Below are 25,420 nucleotides of genomic sequence, written 5' to 3' on the forward strand. Positions count from 1 at the left end.
GTTTGTTTCACATTTGACATTTGTAAGCCGATCACTGTTTTGTTGGCGTGAACCAGAGCGCGCTTTTAATAATTATTGTTGCCTACGTCGTCAGTGCCTTCGAGTCCGCCAACGTTTTGCATTGCCTGATGTTCGCGCGCACTGGCGTGCAGTGGAGGGGGTCGTTTTGTAAGCCATGTCTCCTCGAGCTGCGTTATCTGCCTCCGCGGCGCGATAGTCTCATCCAAGGTTCCCCTGTGTAAGCGTTTTCATGGCTCCGACTCGTCTTTTTTATAGCCGCCTCGCTGCCTCGCTGTTCTCGTGACTCCCACATATCAGCTCTTCGTCCTGCGTTTTTTTTTTTTTAAGGGTTTCTTTCAGTCCCATGTTCGACGGCGTGTGTTCTCACGTCGCAGCAGTTTCTGTTTCTTTTCTCTTCAATCACGAACCGACCGGCTTGCGAAGAAAGCTTTCCGGCCATCGCGCGAGCTTTGCTCGGCGCTGCACGCCTTGCACCGGCGAGTCGTTCGACGAGCCCCGGATCGCCGCAGGAATAAGCGGAGGTCGGGCGACGAGAGTCAAACTGGTTTACAATCGGCGGGACTCTGTATAGCGAGTCGGCGACAACAACCAGCGCGACCGACCTGCCGCCCCGGACAGATCGGCTTAGCCGGCCCCGTCGACGCAGCAGCGAGCAGCTCGTCGCGATCTCGTCGTCTGAGCGACGCAAGCGAGCGAGCGAGCGTTCAGCCACATACGTCTGAGTGGATTGTCATCCAGTCAGCTGTTGGAGATCGCGGGCCTCCCCGTTGACTGCGTTCTGGACGAGTTTTAATTTTACTCACCGTGTTTTGAAACCACGCGTTTCGAACTAGTACAGCGAGTGGGCCCCGAACGAGGAGCGCAATGACTTCATCGCTTCTCAAGATCGTGCTGCTTCTGGCGCCGGTGTTACTGGCCTACGCTTTCATAACCTACATAGAAGTTCGCCTGCCGCTTCCGGTGAGTGTTGAAAGGGGTGAGCGCACGCTCTCGCTTTTGCGAACGTCCGGTTGATAATTGGGTCCGTGTGCTTTTGCATTGGAAGAACTATTGTGGTGGGGTTCGATGCTTCAGGTGTTATAGTATGTACAGTGGTCACGCCGCTGCGTATTTTTCTTTCTTTCTGGTTCACTTCTTCGAGTTTACCATTTTCTCAGTTTTGCATAAAACCAGCTAAACTGTTTTTGTTGGAAAGTGAGAAACAATAGTTTTCTCTGCTATAATAAATTAAAGAGACATCGCGCTTGATGCCAGTCTTAAGAAACTGTGAATGAGTAAAAAGGCACGCTAAAGTGCTCTGTCCACCCATTCACATTCTTCTTTCTTTAATTCTTTGTCAACGCAAGTCATAGAGAAGCATCATCAGTACCAGCAAAAATTTGTGAAGTTCGGGAGAACGCATATAATGGACCATGCACGTTACTCATTTGCCGTTACGAGGACACCTCATGGGTTGCGCATTGCTTAATTTCTAAGCGGGGAATAGAAAGGGCATAAGAAAAATAAAGAGAGCGATAAAGAAAGAGGGAGAGAAAGAAAGAAAGAAAGAAAGAAAGAAAGAAAGAAAGAAAGAAGGCTCGTGTATTACGTTCAGTGATAGAGAATCATGGTCCTTAGAAAAATGATAGCGTTCCTATAATCAGAATTAAACAAAAGAATAATAGGCTTTGAGGTGGTGGCATTTTTTTGTTGTAAGAGCTGTTAGGAAAGAACTGTGACTTTCAGGGTCGACCACACTGAGAGAAGAGGATAGGCTGAGGTGGGGGGTAAGGGAGGGAGCGGGTTGTAGTGTGCGAGCAAGGTATGTTTTTCCATACGTCAGCTTTCGCTACATGTACGAAGTGGTTGTGTTAAAAGTTTGTAGATATAGACAAGCTCAAGTACGTGTGCTGCTGCAGAAAAAGAATAAAGAAAGAAACAGGGCTGCAACTGCACAGAACAATCGTTTTCTGAACGCAACGAGTGGGAACAATACCTTGCTTTGGTCCCACTGCAAAGTATAATAGGACAGAAGTATATAGGCTCAGCGAGTTGTACGTACGTATTCTGAGTTCTCGCGCTCGGTTTCCTAACGACCGGTCTCTGTGCAATCTAGGCTCACTTTCGCTTTCCGAATACAGCAAAGCGATATTCCTCCGATCACTTTCTCCGTGCCTCTGATCTACCAGTATTTTGACTTCGGGATGCCAGGTATTTGGCTGCACGTTAACCGACGCCTCGCGCCCTCGCCTGCTTGTCAACTGACCCACATCGGCGCACAGCCCGGGGCAACGGGACCAGATGCTCGGTCCCTGTCATAGCCCACTAACGAGTTGCGAGATGACGTCGGCGTCCTGTTTCGGCGTCATTTATACTCACCGTGTTTGGAAACCACGCGTTTCGAGCTCGTACAGCGAGTGGGCCCCGAACTAGAAGCGCAATGACTTCGTCGCTTCTCAAGATCGTGCTGCTTCTGGCGCCGGTGTTACTGGCCTACGCTTTCATAACCTACATAGCAGTTCGCCTGCCGCTTCCGGTGAGTGTTGAAAGGGGTGAGCGCACGCTCTCGCTTTGGCGAACGTCCGGTTGATATTTGGGTTCGTGTGCTCTTGAATTGGAAGAATCAGGCCGTTAACGATTACCGTTAATCGCCTCCCTCTATAGGAATGAGCAGTCGCGCTGGCCTCTCCGCAGCATACGAATGCAACCGCCTCTTAATAAGCGCTTCGACGCCAAAAGTATATGCATCAAATGGAAATTTATTCCGGAAAAAGAAAAGAAAAGAGAGAGAGAGAGAGAAATGAGCTGATACATTCGCTTAGCTTTCGCGCGTAGCTTTCACCCAATAACCCGCAGTATATATGACCTTCCGTATGGCTTCCGTTTGACTTGGAGGACGCCGCCTACGGTGAACCCCTTTCACGCGTTTCCGGTGCTTTTCAATGGTTACGGTGAACCCCTTTCACGCGTTTCCGGTGCTTTTCAATGGTGCCGGTTCGGAACGGGAAACCACGTCCCTGATTCTCTTTAGAGGCGATCGATGTTGCCGCATATTACAAAGATATCCACTGAAGGCCACAGATTCACTTTGGTAACAATACTCTATGATCTGTGAAAGATACTGTTATGCCACGATTGTGACAGAACTAAACTTAATCGATATATATATATATATATATATATATATATATATATATATAATGCTAGAGCAATGGGTTAGCACTACGTCGCACCTCTTTGAGGTTCCCGTGATCCGTTATTTAAACCGCGTTCACCACATTGCAAAGTGTTGTTCAGCAGCTCACTCGGCACACGTCCTGCCTCATCGAGGAGCAAAGTGCAGCTGGCGGTGGTGCGTGATTTGGCGCATGGTGGAGCAGCCATCGCCTGGTTGCATCGTGGAAGAGAGCGAGTGTAGTTTCTGAAAGTCAACGGCGGTTTTCGGAAGTGCACTGTACTTTTTTTGTGTGTCGCACAGTTTTGCTACTCAAAGATTAGCGTATTACGTCTCATCTCGGGCTAAACCCGCAGTCTGTTTGAACAGAATTCTGCTGTAGAAATGGGAAATGTCTGTATCACCGAAAGAAACTTGCACTAGGGGCGACAACGAAGTAAAAATGAACGGACGAAAAAAGAAGCCCACACATTATTAACGTGTAATCCACACATAATAGTTATGACTAACAGCCTAGGAGCTGTAAGCGCTCCCCTTGATGAGGCAGTCACATGTGCGCGCAACCGCAAGCGCTCTCACGCGTCTACGCCCCACTGCGTGTACACCATGCAAGGCGAAGCAGGTTGCGTTCACCTGTTTTGAAATTCAAACCAGGCGTGCCCTGTGATATACTGTCGTAGTTGATGCACACAGCGTCAGGGAAGTCAGACCGTAGGATGCCATGCCTTTATTGTACGGCAAAGTAACCGAACAGCAGCAGCCTGCAGCTGCCGGTGAACAACTGGTAAGGTCAGGTTACAAGTGACCGCCTCGAAGCAGTAGTAGCTGCTTATAACCACTTCTGTGGTCAAGCGGGATGGCAGATAAGCCCTGCACAAGAAAGCCGCATGTGGTGTTACCGCAGTTCGTCATTGATGTACCACATATGCATTTTTTTTTTAATTTATGGTGGTAAATTATTCAAGATATTTTAGTTTCGTCGCATAGGTTTGAAGAGACGGCGAACATAATGAAACACATGATGTCTTGTGTGTTGTCCATATGTTGAAGGTAATAAAAGAAATCGTCAATGTCATGCTGAATACAGTGGCTCTCGTCACATTACCGATGATAATCAGTGTCGGACTTGGACAATACTCGGACCACCTAGGAATCATTGATGGCTTCCCTTCTGCCGCTTAGTAGGTCAGGTGGGCGTCTTGAGCAAAACGGTTATTTTGTTTCCGCAGTTAAATATGTCTCCCAATCTTTAACAAGCAACAGAAGAAAACAATTTAGTGGTGTCATGCTTTATGATGAGCATAGTGCTATTTCCAGCGCAAAGGTGAGACGAACGAAAAAGTATAGACAAAACAGCAATCTGCACTCGATCTTGCTGCATTTGCACTGGAAATAACGCCGTTGTCGAAACGACTCGCCCAGCAGTGGGCCTTTTCGATATGCCTTCCCGCAAGGCCCAGGACCGTCTGAGAAGTTCCCCCATTCCACCTCCCCAAGCGTAGGGTATCCAACCGAGCACATCTTTTATTAACTCTCTCTCTCTCTGTCTCTCTCTCTGCATACGCCACTGCACATTGGCGTCTTGAGAAGTCCTGGGCAGTGCGGGATGACCAATCGAAGATTTTCACGAGACTCAATCAGCGATAATTCATTGCGTCAAGTCGTTTACGAATGACTTCTGGCGTGACGCCCGTGTTTCCGTACACGTCGGTGCACGATGGCGACTGCCATTTCTGCTTCCTTTGTTGCGTCAAACGACGTTGACTCGGTTTCTCCGCTACCAGGGCAAGCGGCCTCCGCCGGGCTCCCCGTGGCCCGCGCCCCAACGATGGCAGTCGTGGCCGTTACAGCGGAGCCTGGACCCGGACACGTTTGCACTGAGCTCGGCAGCTGCCGACTCGTGCGACGTGGTGGCCAAGGCTCTGGCTCGATACCGCAAACTCGCCTTCCTCGGCGACACCCGAAGAGGATCGGCAGGAGGAGAGGGCATCTCGGCCGTCGTCGATCACGGAGTCCTGCCCGCGCTCAGGGTCGAAGTGGCCCACTACCAAGGACAGGAACACTGTGGCTACCCACAGCACAAGGAGGACGAGAGCTGTAAGCGTGCGCACACTGATCGAAGCTCGTAGATTACGCTAACCTACGCGCCGCGCGTTGCAAACACATACACAGAAAAAAAGAAAAGAAAATACAGTGGTGTGTATCTCGCTCACTTCAACCGGATTGAGCAACATTCCGGATAAAGTGCTCCGGCAGACAATAAAGAATGGCCGGCGTATATAAATTAGCTACCAGCGCTGACTTGTCATTGTATGCTACAATACATCTCGGTCAGGTGACGCGAACGGGAACACAATGTAGCGATTCCATTGTACCTGAGCGGATGTTGCGGGCCACTGCGCAAAAAAAAAAAGAATAATAAAAAGAGAATGCGCAGCTCATGCTGGCTGACTAATGGTAAACCAAGCCCGCGATGGGACACATAGGGCATTCAGCGGCTGCAGGATCGGGCTAGAGTTGAATATCTCTCGTACAATGGCATAGCCAACGCTGACATTAGCAAGGCAGCTGTGGGTCTTATATAGTCCCAGCCGCCACCAACTCAAAACCGACATCGGTCCGATATAATGCGCTGCCTGGGACCCGACCCTTTCCTGCTGCCTTTCGAGACGCCTACGGGCAAATGCCGTAGCTCGCACCACCACGCGACGGACAACGGACGCGGGTCACGCACGGCACGGCTTCTCAGATCACGCGCGCGTTCCCAGTCTCCGAGACCGAGCCGCACGTGATCACTCTCTCGCTGCGTGCCGCGTGTTAACGAGGGAGGCGCAATTAGTGCGGAGTTCGCGGCAGGAAACGGAACTTGGGAATCATGTTTCAGCGGCGCTCTCAAACCGGAGTAGCGAAACGAGCCAGGTAATCTAGTGACTTCTGGTACGATTATATCGTCAAACAGAATGCAGGATAATTTTTTGAGGAATGGTCATGGAACTCTATTGTTTCTGGTAGTAGAACATACAGGCAGGTTAAAAAAAATTACGGGCTGTGGGTTTCGCAAGAAAAGTGGAATGCCAGCCCAGTTTTAGCTTGCAGCCATTAAAACAGTTGGTCGCGTACATTATATAGTGCATGTAGCACACTTGAAATGCAGGCTGCGTGGCCAGGAAATATTCTGCCTCCTTTCTGATCCCATATTCGGTAAACTCTTGAGCCTGCCCGTACAGTCTGACTACGCTTATAGGGATATCTCTGAAGTGGGAACCTTATTACGAATGATAAATACAAACACATTAGTGCAGAAATGTAACGACAGCGAAACTTCGGGAATCGAAAAAAAAAAGAAGTATGCAAAAAACTAGCTGTAGGTACTTTTTGTTCTCAAGTGTATGCTTTTCCAGTTGCATTCAATTACATATGAATTACAGCTTCCTCTTTATTCTGTCGTTGTAAAAAAGTTGAGCTGTTCTTGTGGAGGCAAAAATGTCACCAGCAAATAGAGACAACCACTCCTCACATGTGCACATGTCACATCAAACATGTCACAACTGCACATATGAGGAGTGGTTGTCTCTATTTGCTGGTTTTCTTCTTTTTCCTGTTGCAAAGGGAAGCAGAAATCATTAAAATTTTTTAGACAGAGAGAAAACGACATAAAGAAAGAGGAATGTAATAATTTTTTATATGTGCGAGCTTAGCACACCGCGTCTGAATGAGCGAGTGCAATTACAACCATGCAGCAGCAGGAACATAAAAATAAAAGAAAAAAGAGTGGAGTTTAATCTTGTCGCAGAGTTCCAAATATATCAACTCGATGTGCCTCAGTCATATTGAAGAGATCGAACCAGGAAAGGCTATTCCTTTGACAGGGCCAATGGCGATTAGAAGTCGGCATTCTGTGTGTGTGTAGGGGGGGGGGGGGTAGAAATATGAAACGAATGGAGTACAGCTTACACTTACAGCGCCTTTTATTAGGCCACTTCTCAAGCAGCGGCTTACCTCGGAGAAGGAGCTTTCAGCTTTAAAACAGTACAGTGACTTGGCAATGGTGGTACGGGACATAGACAAAGAGAACTTCAAGAGCTTTTCGAAAATATGAGCTGAACTGAAACAGTTTACGAGAAATTTTGGTTCATGCCTTCACCTATCGTCCGCGCATTGTATACAGAAGGTGCGAACAACAGTACTGCAGCTGAAGAAAAAAAATTGCTGGCCCCAGTTTCGCATTAATGTGGCGTCAAATCCTAGAAACCGCGATTGATGACTAGAGCTAATGAACCTTGGCATGAATAGAGCTGGAAGCTGTAGAAACAAACGATCTTCTCCAAGTTAGTAACGGTTTTCATGCAACTTTCCACTAACTTACAGTTCCTAAGTGATATCTGTGGATACTCCAGTATTTGAGCTGAGAATTTCATTTGGAAAGTCCTGCGCGTCTTTAGGTGATTGCTCTCAGCTGACGCTGCTCGAGACATACGTCTATTAGCGGCTTGTGTAAACATAATAAGGTCTATACTTTTTGATTACCTTCCTCTCTATCTTCCCGTAGCATGTTCTGTAAACGTTTGTAAGTGGCTGAAGGCTTCACTGACGCTGAGAAGTGTTGTACTGCTTGGATTCTCTATACCCTATGGGCCTCTATGCGGCAGTGCCCGTATGATGCAGCTGTATACTTGAGTAACTTGACAGGTATAACAGCGTTCTTTTCTTTTTGAAGACACACTCAACATACCCGAGCAGGGTGATGCAATGCTTACGTCTCAAACCGTGTGGGGCGCTTTGCGCGGTGAGTGGAATTTTTTCTTGCCCCACAAACATAGCGTGCAAAATATTCGACAGAGTAATCACAAGTTGCGTTCCTTGTCTTTTCAGGACTTGAAACATTTTCTCAGCTCGTTCACCAAGATCCTGTCAGCAAAGCGGTAAGAGAACTGCGAGAACTTGTAATAGCGTATTAAATGCCCATATTTAGGCTAAGCGTCATTGTCTATAATGAAAAGCAAAATGCTCGATGTGGGCTTCACAAACACGCTCAGAAAGAACACTATAGGGAGTTTTAGGAGTACTTCGCCCAGGCCACTTAGCGTACTCAAAAACCCAAAATCAAATGTATAGGCATTTTGCGTTCTTTTGCACGTCGAGAGGACTTCCTCCCTCAACTTTGTGTCCCGTATTTCGAAGAGAGCAAAAAATGCAATCGCCTTATGAATGTTTTTATAACGAAGTGCTTAGGGTCCCCGAAGTCGTTCGTTATACAGGTAACTTCGCTGTAAACGTTGCGCGTCGCACCGCTTAAGATAGAACCGGGACACAATTATTTCTTCGTTATACAGGTCATATTGTGGAGGCGTCCGTTGTATCGACTCTACAGTATCTTGAAAACTACCAGACATGCTGCATCACCGATTGCATACCCTTTATTGCTGATACGATAGTTATGCCCCTGACAATCAGAAATAATATCACTCATGCTGATTGTTATCATCGTCAGTATGCAGTTTTGCTGAACGCGACTTTGTTACGCAATTTTCCTGGTGTAAAACATCGTAAGAAATGTTACGCTTATTGGTAGCACACGCTTTAGAAGCTGCGCTCAATGCGCCCTCGCACTAACAAACGACTCGTAGAAAGCTTGTAGCCACGAACCTACACTTAGGTACGTTGTAAAGGTACGTGGTAATAAAAAATTATTATTATTATTATTATTATTATTATTATTATTACTATTATTATTATTATTATTATTATTATTATTTAATTCTCGCTGTCATTTTCTTTGCTTTCTTTTGCAGTTTCTTATCAACGTCAGCGTCATCGATGATTTTCCCAGATTTTCATACAGAGGTCTGCTGCTCGATTCTTCGAGGCACTTTCAACCTATGAAGGTTCTCAAGCAAAACTTGGTACGTCCATCCGAACACTGTATATAATTTCTCAGATATTTAACCGCGGTTTTCAACTGTTGAACAGGTTCCGCAGGAAGTCGCAACAGTTTCAGCTGTTATAGTGTTGTCGTCTCGGTTTTCTGCATCCTGCTACTCGTCATTTAATACGTGCATGGCCGATATATAGAAATGCTGTACAGGGTCGTTCGCTCTTGGTTGAAATACGTACGATCGCTTTTCATTACGATAGCAATTATATGGACACTCCAGGCGCATTTTTGCCGTCGGCGTCACCGTGATGTTCCATATAAAGTCCAAGGGCGATAACAAAGTGGCCGCGCGCCGTACGCTGTGTGTGGGAGTGAAAGCGCGCGAGAGGAACCGGCGATCGCGGCTCAATCTGTCAAACGCCGTGGAGGGATTGGAGGAAAGGAGGGGGCGGCGTTGTTCGTCCGCGGAAAGGGGGGAAAGCGGGGAGGAAGCGCGCCGTCTTACGTCGCGCGCACAGAACAGGTGGGAAGGGAGGTAAGGGGAGAAAGCGATCTGCATTGGGGGCAGAGTCTGGGTGGGCCGACGGCTTGTATACTATAGGTTTGCTTGCGCAGGTGTTCTCGTCACTATTTGCGCTGAAGCGTTACAGCACGAAGGTCGCTTCACTCGCTGCTGGTGCCGCGCTTCCTCACGCCATCATTTTGACAGCGTGTACGCGGTCGTCGATAGTAATGTCTTCGTGTTTGCCTGTGCGCGCTGACACCTTGCTTGTTAATTATTGCGATAGCAATTATATGGACACTGAGGGCGCAATTTTGCCGTTGCTGCCGGCGTCGCCGTGATGTTCGTTATAAAGTTTAACGCCAATAGCACCGTCGCCGAGCGTCCTATGCTGTACCACAGCTCAATTTGGCGCGCGCGAAGGGAGAAAGCGGGGAGAAAACGCGCCGTACGAAGGTCGGTAGACCGCACGAAGGTAGACCGCTAGAAGGTCACTTGGCTCGCTGCTGCTGCCAGGCTTGCTCACACCAGCATTTTGACTACGAGTGTCCGTGCTCCTCGAGTGTTTGCTTGTGCGCCCTGACACCATGTTTTTAATTCAGTTAGTAAGCGAATGCTTCCAAGTTTATGCTGCCGATAAAACTACTACACTTACTTCGTATAGCTGTGCACTAATTTGTTATCGCAATCGATGTTTCACCTTTGGGACGTAACGGCGACTTATTTTTTGATCGCAGGACGCCATGACCTACAACAAATTCAACGTCTTCCACTGGCACCTTGTCGACGACCAGTCGTGGCCGCTGGAAATGGCGACGTACCCAAACTTGACGCAGGTACGTCATTCTCGCTCCTGCTGTTCTTGAGAGCGCAGCCCTTAGGCGCCCATTCCTGCGGCGAGCGTCGGCGTTGTCCCTTGTAACCGAGCGAACGAGCACAGCGAAAGATAAAAATGAAGGCGGAGCGCAGCGGAAGATGAAAGACGGCGATAGAGAAGAGAGCGCGAGGAGGAAAGCCGGGGAGGAGGGGCAGCGGAACCGTGAGACAGAAAGCGGAAGAGGAGGGTATGGCGAAAGCGTGAGAAGGAAAGCGTAGTGCCACGCAAGACGGGCTTTGCGGCCGCGGTGGCTACAGAGTATAGTGCGCGTCGTCTCTATGGAAACAAAGCGCTGCATGAGCGGAGGTCTGTCCGCGGCGGCTGCTGTGAATCGCACCCACGCCTCACCCACGCGCCGCATCTCGCGATCTCCCGACTAGGGAAGCCGTTGCGCCACGCTTCGCTCCGTTTGCAACGTGCCGTACGAGACAGATTATCCGTCCCAGTCAATATATCGCGAAATGAAAACGCACTTACAGCTGCGCTCACATTTCGCATCCGGGAGTATCGTAATCGTAGGTGAATTTTACAGTGGAGCTGTTAAGACCCTCGCTGGCTTTCTCTTGACGTCCGCAGCTTCGCCGAGCTGGAGGAGAGAGAGCTGAGAGAGAGAGAGAAAGTATAGTATAAAAATAGCATTGCGTAGCATAGCGACGCGGCGAGGGTGGGTGGAGACTAGCGAGGGAGAAAGAGCGGCGCAGTGGGGACACATGGCGCCGTACCAACCGAAACCCCCCACAGAGGAAGACGGCATGGATTTTTCTGAAGCCTTAACTTCCCCCAGCTCAGCCGGTCTCTGGTGTGTGCGATAACAGAGCCACGCGTATTTTTTTTTATTGACAGTCCAGGCGCATTTCTGCCGTCGCCGTAGGAGACCCGTCACCGTGAGGTTCCGTATGAGTGAAAGCGCGCGAGGATGAGCCAGCAAACGCGGTTCAATCTCGCTTGCGCAAGCAAGGAACGCGGCCCGGATGTGTGCCCTCTCCTGTGGCTTGCGAGGCAGGGGGGTCAGGTGAGGGAGGAGGGGCGTTCTTCTCCGGCAGCTGCTAGGGGGCCTCGATGTCCTCCTCGCCCGCCGCTCCGTACAGAGGGGACACAACCGCGGCGTCTACTACGGCGTTGGCCACGTGAACGCTGTCGTAGACGCCTTTGGCGGATGCCGTAGGGACGCATTGCCTGCGCTCGTGTCTTGAAAGCGGTCTGCGAACGCGCCTAAAGTGCGCGCCCGCGTGGGCCTCATCTTCAAAGTGATCTGCGATGTTTGCAGAGTTCGCGTAGTGCCAGTAGCTTCGTATGCGCTGTGCTTTCGACGTTTCGTACGCGTTGAAGCGACAGATGCAAGGAGGTCAATTGGCTCGCGGCTTCTGCCGTAATTCCTAACTCCAGCGTTTCCGCTGACAGTTTTCGCTGCCATCGAGCATATAGCTTGAAGTCCAAGCTATATAATGTATTGGTGTGCCTAGATGCGTCAAATTTGTAATGTCTAGCAAGTCTGTAGATATGCAATGATTTCACGCCGATAATGTTGAATTTATTAAATAATTCCGAAGTGTGCGGGTTAGGAGAAACTTTTAAGGCTATACGAACGAATCGTTTTTGCAGCCGAAGACGTCGGTTTATGTTTTCGAGCGTTGTCCTAGACCAGACTAAGGCGCCTTAATTCATTATCGAGGAATATAAAGAATTATATAATAAGACATTTACCGACACCGCAAGAGATGAACAGTGACGGTACATAAAGCCAGTCGTACGAGAAACTTCCCGGAAAGGTAATTCGTTCCATGGCATGGTTTCTGAAAAGCACATTCCCAATGTTTTAAATGTTCTACTTCATTGTTAGCTATCATGAGGGGCGGAAGATGGAAACATTTTTGGCGCGGGTGCAACTTTAAAGCTTTAGTATTTTGAACTTGATCTTTAAATCGTTTTTGAGAGCCCAGGTATATAGAAATAAGTGCTAACGTCTTATTCGCTGTTTCAGCCAACACGATACTTGAATTCCACGAGAATAAACTCGTGTCGTCGGCGCATATTATTTACTTTGACGTATTATCAATATTCAAGAGTTCATTAATGTGTAGTATGAAAATGAAAGGGCCCAAAATGCTCCCTCGAGGGCCACCTGAAGTTAGTGGTTTTACTGAAGATTGATGTCGGTTAATGTCAACGAATTGTGCGAGATGTTTTAACTATGAAGAAAATAAAGTCAAAATTTTCCCACAGTAACCGCAGTGCTAAAATTTTCTGAAGAAAAGTGTGATGATTGATGATATCGAAAGCTTTAGCGAAGTCTAAGAAAACTGTCACGTACGTCCTTTGCGTTACGCCGTCGTACTTCGTTATGCCGCCAACGTCACCCCAGGACACTTGATCGTCATCCCTCTGCTTCAACGTCACCGTACGGCAAGAGAAGAAACGTACGCCGTTTTACTTTTAATTCGCCAATGCTTTACAGGGAGCACCACAAGTGTGGCAAATGCGTGATTGGTGCGAAATGCACATTAATCCCGGTGGCTGTTCTTTCAAAGACATGAAAATTCTCGGAGCTAAGCTTATTGCGTTCAAAAACACAGGAAGCTTGTACATGTCGTACAGCCGCGTTTAATATGAGCTGCGACACGGTGCCAGGGGTCGAAGGGGGTCCAAGAATGCACGGTGCCATTGACACACTCAAAATTAGTCTGTTGAATACACCAGTACTAATTGGGAAACGGCGTTCTCAAAATTTTCGCATTTCGGCGTTGCCGCGAAGTATTGGAGCCGGTTCGACCACGGCCACAGTGTAGGAGCTCACATCTAACGTGGCTGTATGTGCATGTCACTGGACGTTCGTACATTTCTGTCAAGTTCCCTTCCCCTATGTCCTAACTAGCCCGAATTCGCTCGCTCTTGAGCGTTGGAGGCGTGTGGGGAACACAAACCCTTTTAGAGAACTTGCTAAATTATTCACACTTACAGCGTAACTCCAAACGCTGTTGCTTTGTAACCGTGCTTTACGAGCGAGTCTCGCGCGAATTGATGACGCAATCCTTCCGCTTCGCGCCACGCAGAGTGCGTACTCTCCGAGGCACGTGTACAGCCGCAAGGACGTCCAGGACCTCGTCGAGTATGCTCGGCTGCGTGGGATCCGCGTCATCCCTGAGATCGACACTCCGGGACACACGCAAGCCCTGGGAAAGATATTCCCCGGTAAGTACAGCGCGGCTGTGACCCGCGTTCTCGACGCGAAGGCCTGTTGTTACACGAGACTGGTGAAGCTTCTCGGCCTGATCGTGTCCGCTGCAGTGGCACTGTGGTATATATATATATATATATATATATATGGCGCATGCGCTGCTGAGTTTGGGGACGCGGGTTCGATGGCGACGAATTGCAAGAAACTCTCGTGTGCTTGTATTAAAGTGAGCGTTAATTAAAGAAACCGAGGTGGCCGGAATTATTTCGGAGTCCCCCACTACGGCGTGCCTCTTAATAAGATCGGGGTGCTGGCGCGTAAAACCCCATGATTTCCCTTTCCGCCTGCTTGCAATTAATTAAACGGAGTCTAAATGCGTGTAATGCGCTTATTTCTTTTTCTTATTTTTATATTTTGTGAAAGCGGAGATCATTTTCCGTTGAAACCTTTTACTCTGCTCGAGGCGCATCCTGAGTGTATTCGGAGATCGACCGGATCGAAAGGTAATTCGCATGCTCGGAATGGGGTGAAACACAAGCCTGCATTGTTCGCCGTCGTTCGACCGGAGTTCCGAGCGGTGCGATCATCGACTAACAAAGCTCGTCCTTCTCTGAACACCAGGTGAACGAAAAAAAGTAATAATAATTAAAGATAAGTAAGAAGGGGGGGAGTGGAGGAAGGATCACATCATCGGAATGCCACTGCTGCCAGAGAATTCGCGTGGCGTTTGTCTTCCAAGCCTTCACTTTGTCGGAACCACGTCCTATGGAAAAGGCTCGTTATTGCCTCTCAGACCGTGGGTGCTGAAGTTGGGGCTTTCGTATCGGCCATTATGCACTGGAAAATATCGCAGGTGTCTCATCGTTACAACAGTGAAATGGGTTATTTTCTGAAACAACCTTAAAAAGAACTTGGTGCCCTTCCACTCTGTGAAGAAGTATAACCAGCGAAGCTGTATTGGCGTGACTATCGGGATAATTATATTGATATATATAGTCATTGCTATATTGGTTTATTAACGACACATACACCTAACTTGGCGCCACGTGTGTGGTGTTTGATTGACTGTGGTTTGCCGGGGACTTGACCGCCATCGGCGGCATGCGCGATCAGCACCAGCGTCATTGTGCGACGGTGGCGTTGCAGCAGTGTGTGCAATCGGTGTATGTGGAGCTAGTGCGCGTGTGCGGAACGTGTAGTGACGCTTTGGGGATAGGCGCAGTGCCTCGGTTTGCCACCATCAACGATTACGTGTAACAGTCCGTCCCGGAGCACCCCCCCCCCCCTATAAATGCTAAACGTCGTGGAGGAAAAGACTTGTGCCTCCGCATCTTCCGTTTATGTCCATACGACAGTGACAACGATGGTGGTCAAGTCCCCGGCAAACCATACTCAATCACACACCACACAGGCGGCGCCAAACGGGTTGCCTACGAACTCCCGCTGGAACCTCGCCGTCGACCGGGGAAACGTTCCGATGGATTGTAACCACGTTGACGCCTTGCGTTTTCCAACTAAATGTACTCGGGGTCATGGCGGGCACAACGCTTGCGCTTGGCATCCGCGGCTCGCTCCTCGTCGGTCGTATTCGCCTGCCATCACCGCACATATTTTCGCTGCTGCTGCCGCCGGCGCTCCAGACTCTACGTCTTCGTCGGTAAGAGAGCAGCTACTCGACGGTCCCGACCCGTCGGCCGCTGCGCGTTCGATGGCAGCGGCTTCCCGTAGCTATCGCGCTCCTTCGCGCTGTTGTTCACGTCGGCGCTCTTTGAGGCCACCTTCTTCTACTTCAGAGCGAACTACGCGCGTCCTGCCCATAGCAGTCCGAAGTGCAACTGCTGATAAAGTCGCTATAGGGCGATGACTACATCAGAAGAAAACGAGGCACAATATACTATATATTCGTGCGGGGAAAACTTCTCTCTTGATGCGACTCCATAGACGGGCGAAAGAATTTTCAAAACCTAGCCATATACAGCTTCGCTGTAAAAAAAAAAAAAAATAGCGGAATGATGCGGTGACCACGTCCGCGCACCTCGCTGATGTCGCATTCAGCGTAGAAGATTGTGGGACGATTTAGTTGAGACTATTACATCTTACAACATAGTTTCGGAAACGTAAGCAATCGGCAAGGATGTGGTAAATGTAGGTCAACTGCTAGAGAACGCAGAGGTACCTTGTGACTCGTGGCTCGCTATTCGCAATCCACATTAAACACTGTGTTGCCGTTTACGGAAATTGCTAGCATCGGGAATTTCAGAAACTTGTCACCACGAAGTGGTGCGTCAGCCGTTATCAAGATACTGTGACGCCGTAGATTGCCTATACAGTGTTCTTGCTGTTCAACTGCCATTGTGCCATACATTTGCACCGTGCCTATCAATCTATGCCATGTCAAGTTGCCGCGCGCTCTTTCAGATATCCTGACGGCGTGCTACTCCAACGGCACCCTCCAATGGCAGCGGCTTCCCGTAGCTATCGCGCTCCTTCGCGCTGTTGTTCACGTCGGCGCTCTTTGAGGCCACCTTCTTCTACTTCAGAGCGAACTACGCGCGTCCTGCCCATAGCAGTCCGAAGTGCAACTGCTGATAAAGTCGCTATAGGGCGATGACTACATCAGAAGAAAACGAGGCACAATATACTATATATTCGTGCGGGGAAAACTTCTCTCTTGATGCGACTCCATAGACGGGCGAAAGAATTTTCAAAACCTAGCCATATACAGCTTCGCTGTAAAAAAAAAAAAAATAGCGGAATGATGCGGTGACCACGTCCGCGCACCTCGCTGATGTCGCATTCAGCGTAGAAGATTGTGGGACGATTTAGTTGAGACTATTACATCTTACAACATAGTTTCGGAAACGTAAGCAATCGGCAAGGATGTGGTAAATGTAGGTCAACTGCTAGAGAACGCAGAGGTACCTTGTGACTCGTGGCTCGCTATTCGCAATCCACATTAAACACTGTGTTGCCGTTTACGGAAATTGCTAGCATCGGGAATTTCAGAAACTTGTCACCACGAAGTGGTGCGTCAGCCGTTATCAAGATACTGTGACGCCGTAGATTGCCTATACAGTGTTCTTGCTGTTCAACTGCCATTGTGCCATACATTTGCACCGTGCCTATCAATCTATGCCATGTCAAGTTGCCGCGCGCTCTTTCAGATATCCTGACGGCGTGCTACTCCAACGGCACCCGCGGGAAAGCCGACTATCCTAATCACGCCGCATTTGAGATGCTCAACCCCACGCAGAACTACACGTACGACGTCATGAGAAACATCTTTCGAGAAGTCTTCGAGACTTTCAAAGACAAGTACATCCACCTGGGCATGGACGAGGTTTACTATTCCTGCTGGTAAGTAGGGCAAGCGCAGCTGATATTTCATGCAAGCGTGCGTAAGAAATAAAAGGAAGGCAGCAATGTTTCCTCCCAGTCTTCGAATAATGATTATGTTCGAAGAACTGAAACTTTATTTCAAGGCTCGATCATGAATCTTATACATGAAACGTGTTGCTTCTTTTTTTCTGAGCGGCGGCGAGTGCCTGAATCTGCAGATGCAGGTCGAATTTATGAGCCACGGTCTGCTAGCACATGTTTTGACACATTAACTTTGATTTTCTCCTGCTTGGCTTTTTTTTATTGATATGATATAAGGAGATGTTGGCGCGCAATTTAAAGCGCCGGCTACTCCTTATCTCTTGGGTGGTTCCGTCATACATCATTCAGGGTTCAAGGTTACATATCAAATAATCTTTTCACACAAGCACCACGACTTATCACGCAACGTTTCCACAGGAAGACTATGGCGTAAGGAACACATGGTACATACAATATACAAGGTAAATGTATCCACACTTATGCTTGGCTTAATGGTTCACCCCTTCTTCCTTGCGCGCCACAGAATCGGAATGATCAACTCATAGTAAAACTCTTGCTTGGGCTAGTTGGTTCATGCTTGAAATTCATGCGCCGGTCCTGTCGTTTGTGTTCTTCTCCCTAAGTCCTGGTCTTCTGCGCCTTGCCTTTACTACTTCGATCAACTCATGTTTCCGTGCACTCTATTGTTGCTGTCGCTAGTTTTCGCTGGTAGCATAGAAACTTTAGCCTCGTTTATTAATTTTCGACTGCTGCATTCAAAAGGTGGGGCCTGAACGGAGCAGCTCCCGATAACTAATACGCTGCTAGACTCGCCTGTAGCCATCAAACTCCCTCGCCTGAGATCGTTCCCCTGGTGCACGGGCATCGGGTGTCTGCGCGTTGGCAGACACAGTTCTCTCGTTATCCGTCCAATAATTAAGTCCAGCGAATGAAAAATATTCTGATTTTCATATGTAATTTCGTGTAATCCATATAAAGCGGTTTGGCCGAATCGCAACGACCATCGAGCAAAGAGACACTGAACCTATCGGCCGCAAGACGTTAGCTACAAAACGCAAGGACCGCACCAACCCTCATTTCCAGGCTACGCGCCAAAGAGGCAAGGAGATCCCGGTTTTTTCATGGCGACTACTTTCCGCTAAGCGGTGTTCTTTTGGTTAGCAACAGCGTGCCCAAGTGGTTGTGCCTCGTTTCGTAAACTTAGACCGGAGGGCCAGAAGGTGCAAGTGTATTAGGTAAAACGGTGTCGTCAACGTTCGCTGATTTCGCTTCGCAGGGAGTCAAGCCCCGAGATCGCCGAGTTCATGCGGGAGCAAGGTTTTGACGCCGTCAACCAGGTGGAGCAGTACTACGTCAAGAGAACGCTGGCCAACGTCCAGGCACTCGGCGCCAAGTACATGATCTGGCAGGATCCCATCGACAACGACGTTAACGTACGCCGGTCTACATGCTTCCTCGTTGAACTTGCGATAGAAAGCGTGCGCATAACGCCCCCTTCAAGTAGCGCGGAGCATAATGGATTCGAGGTCGCTGATCTCGTTTTCACAAGCGGTGTATAAATTCTCTAGTGCTCTACGTATCAGTACATGTCCTATATAGTCTTGTGGAGTGTAGCTTGAGTATGTGACGCCGATCACCGCCTTTGAAGCCGCATTTAAGCAGTTTAGTAAGCGGCATTCGTGCCGACTGAAATCTATAACCGCTTAAAACTCGTCGCGTATACGAGCTATACAATTTTCATCCATAGCTTACTAATGCACTCTTAATGTCGGTACACATAGGTTTCAGTAAGAAAGTGGGACACAATTGCAGAAATGCCACGCTTACTTAATGGAAAAAAGGTTGAGCTATGCTAGTGGGCGGACTGCGCGGGCCATCAAGTATTTTTGCTTAACTGTTGTTTGTGGAAACTAATCTACAGAATCTAATCGATTAAGAAGGAGTTTTGCTAATGCCTGGCACATTTCAATGACGTCAAGGAATGTAAAACGTAAACAAGCACCTCGGCATCTCCTCGGCAACCGTGTTCGGCGTCGCCGAGCGTTCGAAGAAAGGGAGTCGTATATGCAGGATAGGGACGTCAGGGCAGCATTTTCCTCATTACAATCCTTATGTTATTTCACTCTTTTTCCGATTGTTGGCCGAATATACGTGATCAAATTATTTTTTTACTGGCTCCTTTTATTTAAAGAAAGGCCAATATTTTAGGTAGCGAAACAAATATGACAAACATATTTCTTCCTGGGGTAAATATTTTATTCATTGCATTCTTTCGCAGAAATAGGATACAGTGAAACGTTGATGTTTCAAAAACAAAACTAGCAAAAATAACACATCCTTAAATCGATGAGAAAGCCAAGTCTTTACATGCGCTTGCTAAATATGAAAAGCGGCAAACGAATTTGTTAGTCTTGTTTATGCCCATAATATTTCGTTGCTCGTTCCTGGTTTATAATTTATGATTGACTTACTGTAGAAAGAAATTATAAATAAAGAACTGTCGAAAAATAGGTAAAAGAGTATCGATAAATATAGACCATGGCAGCGGAGAGAACCTAGAGCAACAACATTTGCAAAAAGACAAGTCTACTTGTCGAAACGTTGGTGTCCGCTTTTATCTTGTTCTCGTATTGCTCATCATCTTGAATTTCCATCTGCAGCCTTCCCCGTGTTTTAATTCCCAACATTTGCATAAGTACTTCAAAAAGATGCCTCGCTCATGAGTGTTAAATGGCTGACCAGTTAGTTTTCACACCAGGATGTGATTGCGTCTTCTCCATGGGAATCGCTAAAATGTGCACTTCTGTTGCGACGTTGGCTTTCCATGTCATGGCCGCTGGTCGAGGGTCCTTCATCAGTCGAGCCTTGAATGACATCTGTGGAGCCTGCATCCGTGCAATAAATCAAGTATTGCAGTTACTGGGCAAAAAATACAAAGTACTTCTACAGCAAAATAATGCGCTCATTTGATAAAAACACGTATTGTTTAATGTTTGAAAAATGTCCAGTAAGGAACAATGCAAAATCAGATTTATGTAATGAAAAATCGCACGATGACTTCCCACAAAGGTAACTGCCCTGGTAACATATTGGATTTGCATTCAAAATATTACGTACATCCAATGCATTGCGAGCTTCAGTGATATTTAAAACATTCGTAATGTGGGGCGAACGCATTGCAGACGAGTTGAACCTGCATTTCTATGACATAATTTTTAATATTTTCGTTTTATCACGCTTTACGTATTTCAGTACAATAAAAAGTGGCTGTCGTGGTGCAGTGGTAACACTTGGCTCACACCGCCCAGCTCAGGGACGCCATTCCAGCAACAGAAGCTGCACAGCTGTAAACTGGAATATTAATTTCCCTTTTGGCTTCTGGCAGAACGCGTTCTTCCTTCGTATGCTTTAACAAAAGGCTTGACGCAAAGGCATCCTGCCAAGGGTAGCGGAGCGACCTCGCATGCAGCTTGGGTAGTGTTTGGATCGGACTGCTGGTACGATCTGTTGGGAACTCGGCGCTGACGCCCGTGGTTGTACCTGGGTCGCAAGCCCCAAGGGTAGCGTTGGCCTGGCGGCCTGGGGTACAACTGCAAGCATCCGAAGGTCCCGGCAAAGCATGAGTCGACTGGTAACAACAAAACAACTTGTTTATTTTAACATCGCAAAGAGTTGGCGGTCAGGTTTGACCGAAGTAGAGAGACGGGAGAGCACTTCACTCAACAGAAGAAATCGGAGCCCCCCTTTTGGCGTCCGGGGGCAGCTGTTTTTATACTCTCGCAGTTGAGGGCAAGAAGGAACCCCTCAAAAGACGAGCACGATCTCGTAGCACCCTGTCGTAGCGCTACCGTAGCACCATGTCGAGCACGATCTCGTAGCACCCTGTTGTAGCGCTGCCGTAGCACCATGTCGAGCACGATCTCGTAGCACCCTATTGTAGCGCTGCCGGTCGGGCACAATGACTGTAATGAGAGGATGATCCCTGCTTTAGCATCGCCTGGTTCTGGCACAATGACTGGAATGCGAGGATGATCCCTATGCGGTCGCATCGCCGCAGTCGCGCCTGGAAACACCTGGCGATGAGTGTTGCGGCGACGACGATCGGGCCAAAATGTCTGCCGCCCCGCCGCAGTCGCGCCGGCAAAACCACGTGTCGCAGGCGAAACGCAACAGACCACCCCGCCGGGGGAAGGAGATCCCGATGGACAGGGGACTGCATCCGCTGTCCGGAGGGATGTCGCTCGATGATGCTCATAACCGAAGTCGGGCGTCCCTCGACGTTTCTCGAGCGCAGCGCACAGAGAAGGCCTCGTTCTCTCGTTCAGGTTCGCACGGGACACTGCAAAGTGACTTCGGGAGAGTTCACATTTTTGTTCTCGTTCCCGGCAAGCGTTAGAACTACGCTGAAACTCAACCGCTCAGTCAGCAAGCACGGCACAACCCTCACTAAGCCCTGCCAGGCTCTTTCCCCTTTTTATACCACTGCCTAGTTCCTTACAGTAGTCTAGCATCACTCAGAACGCGTCCACAAATTGAAAAATTGCACTAGAAAGCATATCATCACTTTGAAACACTAAACAAAAGCAATATGTTAAAAAAAAATCCTGCCTCAGGAAGAAAAACATCAGTAACAAACAATTTTGAGGCTGATTCCTACGTTAGGGGCTTCGACTTAAGCCATCGGCGTTACCGTTGAGACTCCCCTTTTTGTAACGCACCTCAAAGGAATATTGTTGTAAAGCGAGGCTCCAGCGCAGGAGGCGGCCATTTTTGGGAGAGATGGTCTGCAGCCATTGGAGAGGGCAGTGATCCGTCTCAATGATAAACCTCGAGCCGGCTAGATAGCATGACAATTTCTGAACGGCCCACACGAGACATGCACACTCTTTCTCGGTGGCGCTATACGCCTGCTCACGACTGGTCAGCTTACGACTAGCATACAGGACGGGGTGTTCTACTTCTCCCTTTTCCCGTTGGCACAGTACAACGCCCATGCCTCGCTCACTGGCATCGCACTGAACAATGAACCCTTTTGTATAGTCTGGCGATCGTAGCACAGGCTGGTTTGTTAGGGCACTCTTTAGGGCGCTAAAAGCTCTTTCCTTTGTCTCGTCCCAGACGACTGTTTGAGGCTCTGTTTTTCTTAGAGCATCCGTCAGGGGAGCCGCGATATCAGAGTACCTAGGGATGTACCTCTGATAGTAGCCGGCGACACCCAAGAACGACCGAATATCGGTCTTGGTGCGCGGTTGCGGAAAGTCTCGCACAGCGGCCACATTTATTTCAGAGGGGCGGCGACGACCCTGACCAATCACGTGACCGAGGTAGACAACCTCGGCCTGTGCTAACTGGCACTTAGGAGCCTTTACTGTCAAGCCTGCTTCACGCAGGCGGGTTAGCACTGCCCGCAAGTGTGCCATATGCTCAGACCAGGATGCGGAGAATATCGCGACGTCGTCTAGATACGGTAAAGCGAATTCTTGCTGTCCCCGCAACACTTTATCCATGAGGCTTGAAAAACAGTATGGCGCGTTCTTCAAACCAAAACTCAACACTTTAGGACGGAATGTTCCCATTGGTGAAATGAACGCCGCATACCTACTAGCCTCTTCTGTAAGTGGAACCTGCCAATAACCCCTGACAAGATCTAGGGTGGAAATAAACTGAGCGCTACTAACTTTCTCAAGGCGCTCCTCGATGTTAGGGATCGGATAAATTTGATCCTTAGTGATGGAATTAAGCCTGCGGTAGTCGACGCAAGGACGAGGTTCCTTGCCCGGTACCTCAACTAAAATCAAAGGGGAGGTATAATCACTCTCACCTGCCTCAATAACACCGAGCTGTAGCATTTTCTTTACCTCAGCCTCCATAATATCGCTCTGGCGGGGTGACACCCGATACGCCTTGGATCGTACTGGCTCTGGGGAGGTAAGTTCTATATCATGAGTAAGGACAGAAGTCCTACCAGGCCTCTCAGAGAACAGACCTTGAAACTCTTGTAATAGCTGGTGTAGTTCGGTTTTCTGCTCGGGCGACAGCGGTGCTTTACTGATAAGGTCACTAATGACTTGACCGGTGTCTTCCCTGTTCGTCACTGAGCCTAGTCCCGGAAGCTCGACCGGAAGCTCTTCAGGAACGTTTACCATCATGCACACCACTGCTTCCCTTTGTCTATAAGGTTTGAGCAGATTACAGTGGTAAACTTGCTGTGCTTTCCGCTTTCCTGGCAGACTTACCACGTAGTTAACGTCCGACAGTTTCTGAACAATTCGTGCTGGGCCCTCCCACTGCACGTCTAGTTTGTTGTTTAGCGATGTGCGCAATATCATGACCTCATCGCCAACCTCAAAACGACGGGCCCTGGCTGTCCGATCATAATAAACCTTGGCCCTCTGCTGGGCCTTTGTCATTGCTTCACCTGACAACTCCTGTGCCCTTCTTAAGCGTTCGAGGAGCTTAAGCACGTACTCCACCACGACTGGGTCGTCGCCCCTACCTTCCCACGATTCTCGAAGCATGCGAAGCGGAGATCGAAGCGAGCGACCGTACACCAGTTCAGCTGGCGAAAACCCCGTAGCTGCATGCGGCGCGGTTCTTAATGCAAACATCACCCCAGGCAGACACAGCTCCCAGTCAGTTTGATGTTCAAAACACAAGGCTCTCAACACGCGCTTCATGACGGAGTGGAGCTTCTCAACGGAATTCGACTGTGGGTGGTACACTGAGCTGTGTAACAGCTTTACCCCACACCTTTCGAGAAAAGTTGTCGTCAAAGCGCTAGTAAACACTGTGCCCTGATCTGATTGGATTTCCGCAGGAAAACCAACTCGCGCAAATATGGACAGTAGTGCATTGACTATCTCAACTGAGCTGAGTTCTTTAAGCGGCACTGCTTCAGGGAACTTTGTCGCTGGGCAGATCACAGTCAAAATGTGTCTGTACCCCGTGGCTGTTACCGGCAGAGGTCCCACAGTATCAATAACGAGCCGTCTAAAAGGCTCCGTTATGATAGGTACCAATTTCAACGGCGCCCTTGATTTGTCCCCTGGTTTGCCCACCCGCTGACAAGTGTCACATGTCCTCACGAAATGGTCTGCGTCCCGAAAACACCCTGGCCAATAGTACTCTTGCAAGAGACGGTCCTTAGTTTTCTTAACTCCAAGGTGTCCGGACCACGAACCCCCGTGTGACAAGCGCAACAGATCCTGACGATAGCATTGAGGCACGATCAGCTGATCGAACTCCACTCCTCTGCGGTCTAGATACTTCCGGTACAGGACTCCACCTCTTTCCACAAAACGCGCATTTTTCCTGGCGATACCTTCCTTAACATTGCAGCGTATGTTTTCCAGGCTGCCATCCTTTTTTTGCTCGGCTAACAAAGCCGACCGGCTGACTTTTAGCAACCTATCAAGTCCGTCTGACGTAGGCGCGATGAGCAAATCAGTAGATAGCTCTTCTAACTTTCCCGTGTCGGGCGTTTCCTCTCCAGTATCTGGCGCCTTCAACGCTACAGACTCAATTTTATTCTGTTCGGGCGTGCTCTGAATATCAGCTTGCTGCGCCTCTGACCCTTTTTCGTTGTTTGATAACGTCGGCCCCGCAACTACCGCCTTTGCAGCGAGCTCCCGAACCTTCGATCTGGTTAAGGCCTGAACACTAGCTTCACCAAACAAAAGCCCCTTCTCGCGCAGGAGGTGATCGGACCTGTTTGAAAATAGGTACGGGTACTGGGGTGGCAGCATAGATGACACTGCCGCCTCCGTCTCAAGCGCTCCGAAAGGTCCTTCAATAAGCACCTTTGCTACTGGCAGACACACGCTATGAGCTTCCACGGCTTGCTTGATCCATGCGCACTCGCCCGTGAACATATGGGGTTCTACGTAAGACGGGTGAACTACATCAATCGTAGCTGCGGAATCGCGAAGCACTCGGCACTCTTTCCCGTTCACGAAGAGGTCTCGCATGTAAGGCTCGAGAAGCTTCATGTTCTCGTCAGTGCTGCCTATTGAAAAAAACACAACTTTTGGTGTTGTTTCCGGACACTGCGCCGAAAAGTGACCCGGCTTCTGGCACGTATAACAAACGCGCGCTTGCCTCATCTCGAACCGCTTTCTGCGTTCGGCTTCGGCTGCCGCCGTCTCCTTAGGTTCGGTCGCACTGCTTCCATTCGCATCCGCACTACGCGTGTTCCCCTTTGCTCTCATGGGTGTGAACTTCGGCCTCTCAAACTTCGAGCCAAATTCACCCTTTTGACCGTCCTTAGCTCCGCGAGCCCGACGCGTCACAAACTCCTCGGCTAGCTCAGCGGCTTTAGCCACCGTACAAACGTCTGGCCTATCCAAGACCCAGTATCGCACGTTCTCCGGTAACCGACTATAAAACTGTTCTAGCCCGAAGCACTGCAGAACTTTATCGTGGTCACCGAACGCTTT

General features: G+C 48.9%; 1 protein-coding gene across 3 annotated transcripts in view; it reads left to right on the forward strand.

Moving 5' to 3' along the window:
* Positions 1-242: 242 nt before the first annotated feature.
* Positions 243-25,420, forward strand: part of LOC142575396 (beta-hexosaminidase subunit alpha-like) — a 42,811-nt gene continuing 17,633 nt past the window's right edge. Inside the window, exons 1-9 of one of the 3 annotated variants that reach the window (XM_075684743.1) lie at positions 243-981; positions 4,960-5,272; positions 7,893-7,961; positions 8,048-8,097; positions 8,968-9,078; positions 10,290-10,388; positions 13,480-13,618; positions 16,769-16,961; positions 18,262-18,418. In XM_075684743.1, coding sequence (XP_075540858.1) covers positions 886-981; positions 4,960-5,272; positions 7,893-7,961; positions 8,048-8,097; positions 8,968-9,078; positions 10,290-10,388; positions 13,480-13,618; positions 16,769-16,961; positions 18,262-18,418 — 1,227 coding nt within the window. In that variant the 5' untranslated portion in view covers positions 243-885. Of the gene's footprint in view, positions 982-2,119; positions 2,537-4,959; positions 5,273-7,892; positions 7,962-8,047; positions 8,098-8,967; positions 9,079-10,289; positions 10,389-13,479; positions 13,619-16,768; positions 16,962-18,261; positions 18,419-25,420 lie in introns of those variants that run through there. The other 2 variants (XR_012826635.1, XM_075684742.1) reach the window with 2 other exon arrangements.

Source organism: Dermacentor variabilis, chromosome 3 (assembly GCF_050947875.1).
Source record: "Dermacentor variabilis isolate Ectoservices chromosome 3, ASM5094787v1, whole genome shotgun sequence".
Classification (NCBI taxonomy): domain Eukaryota; kingdom Metazoa; phylum Arthropoda; class Arachnida; order Ixodida; family Ixodidae; genus Dermacentor; species Dermacentor variabilis.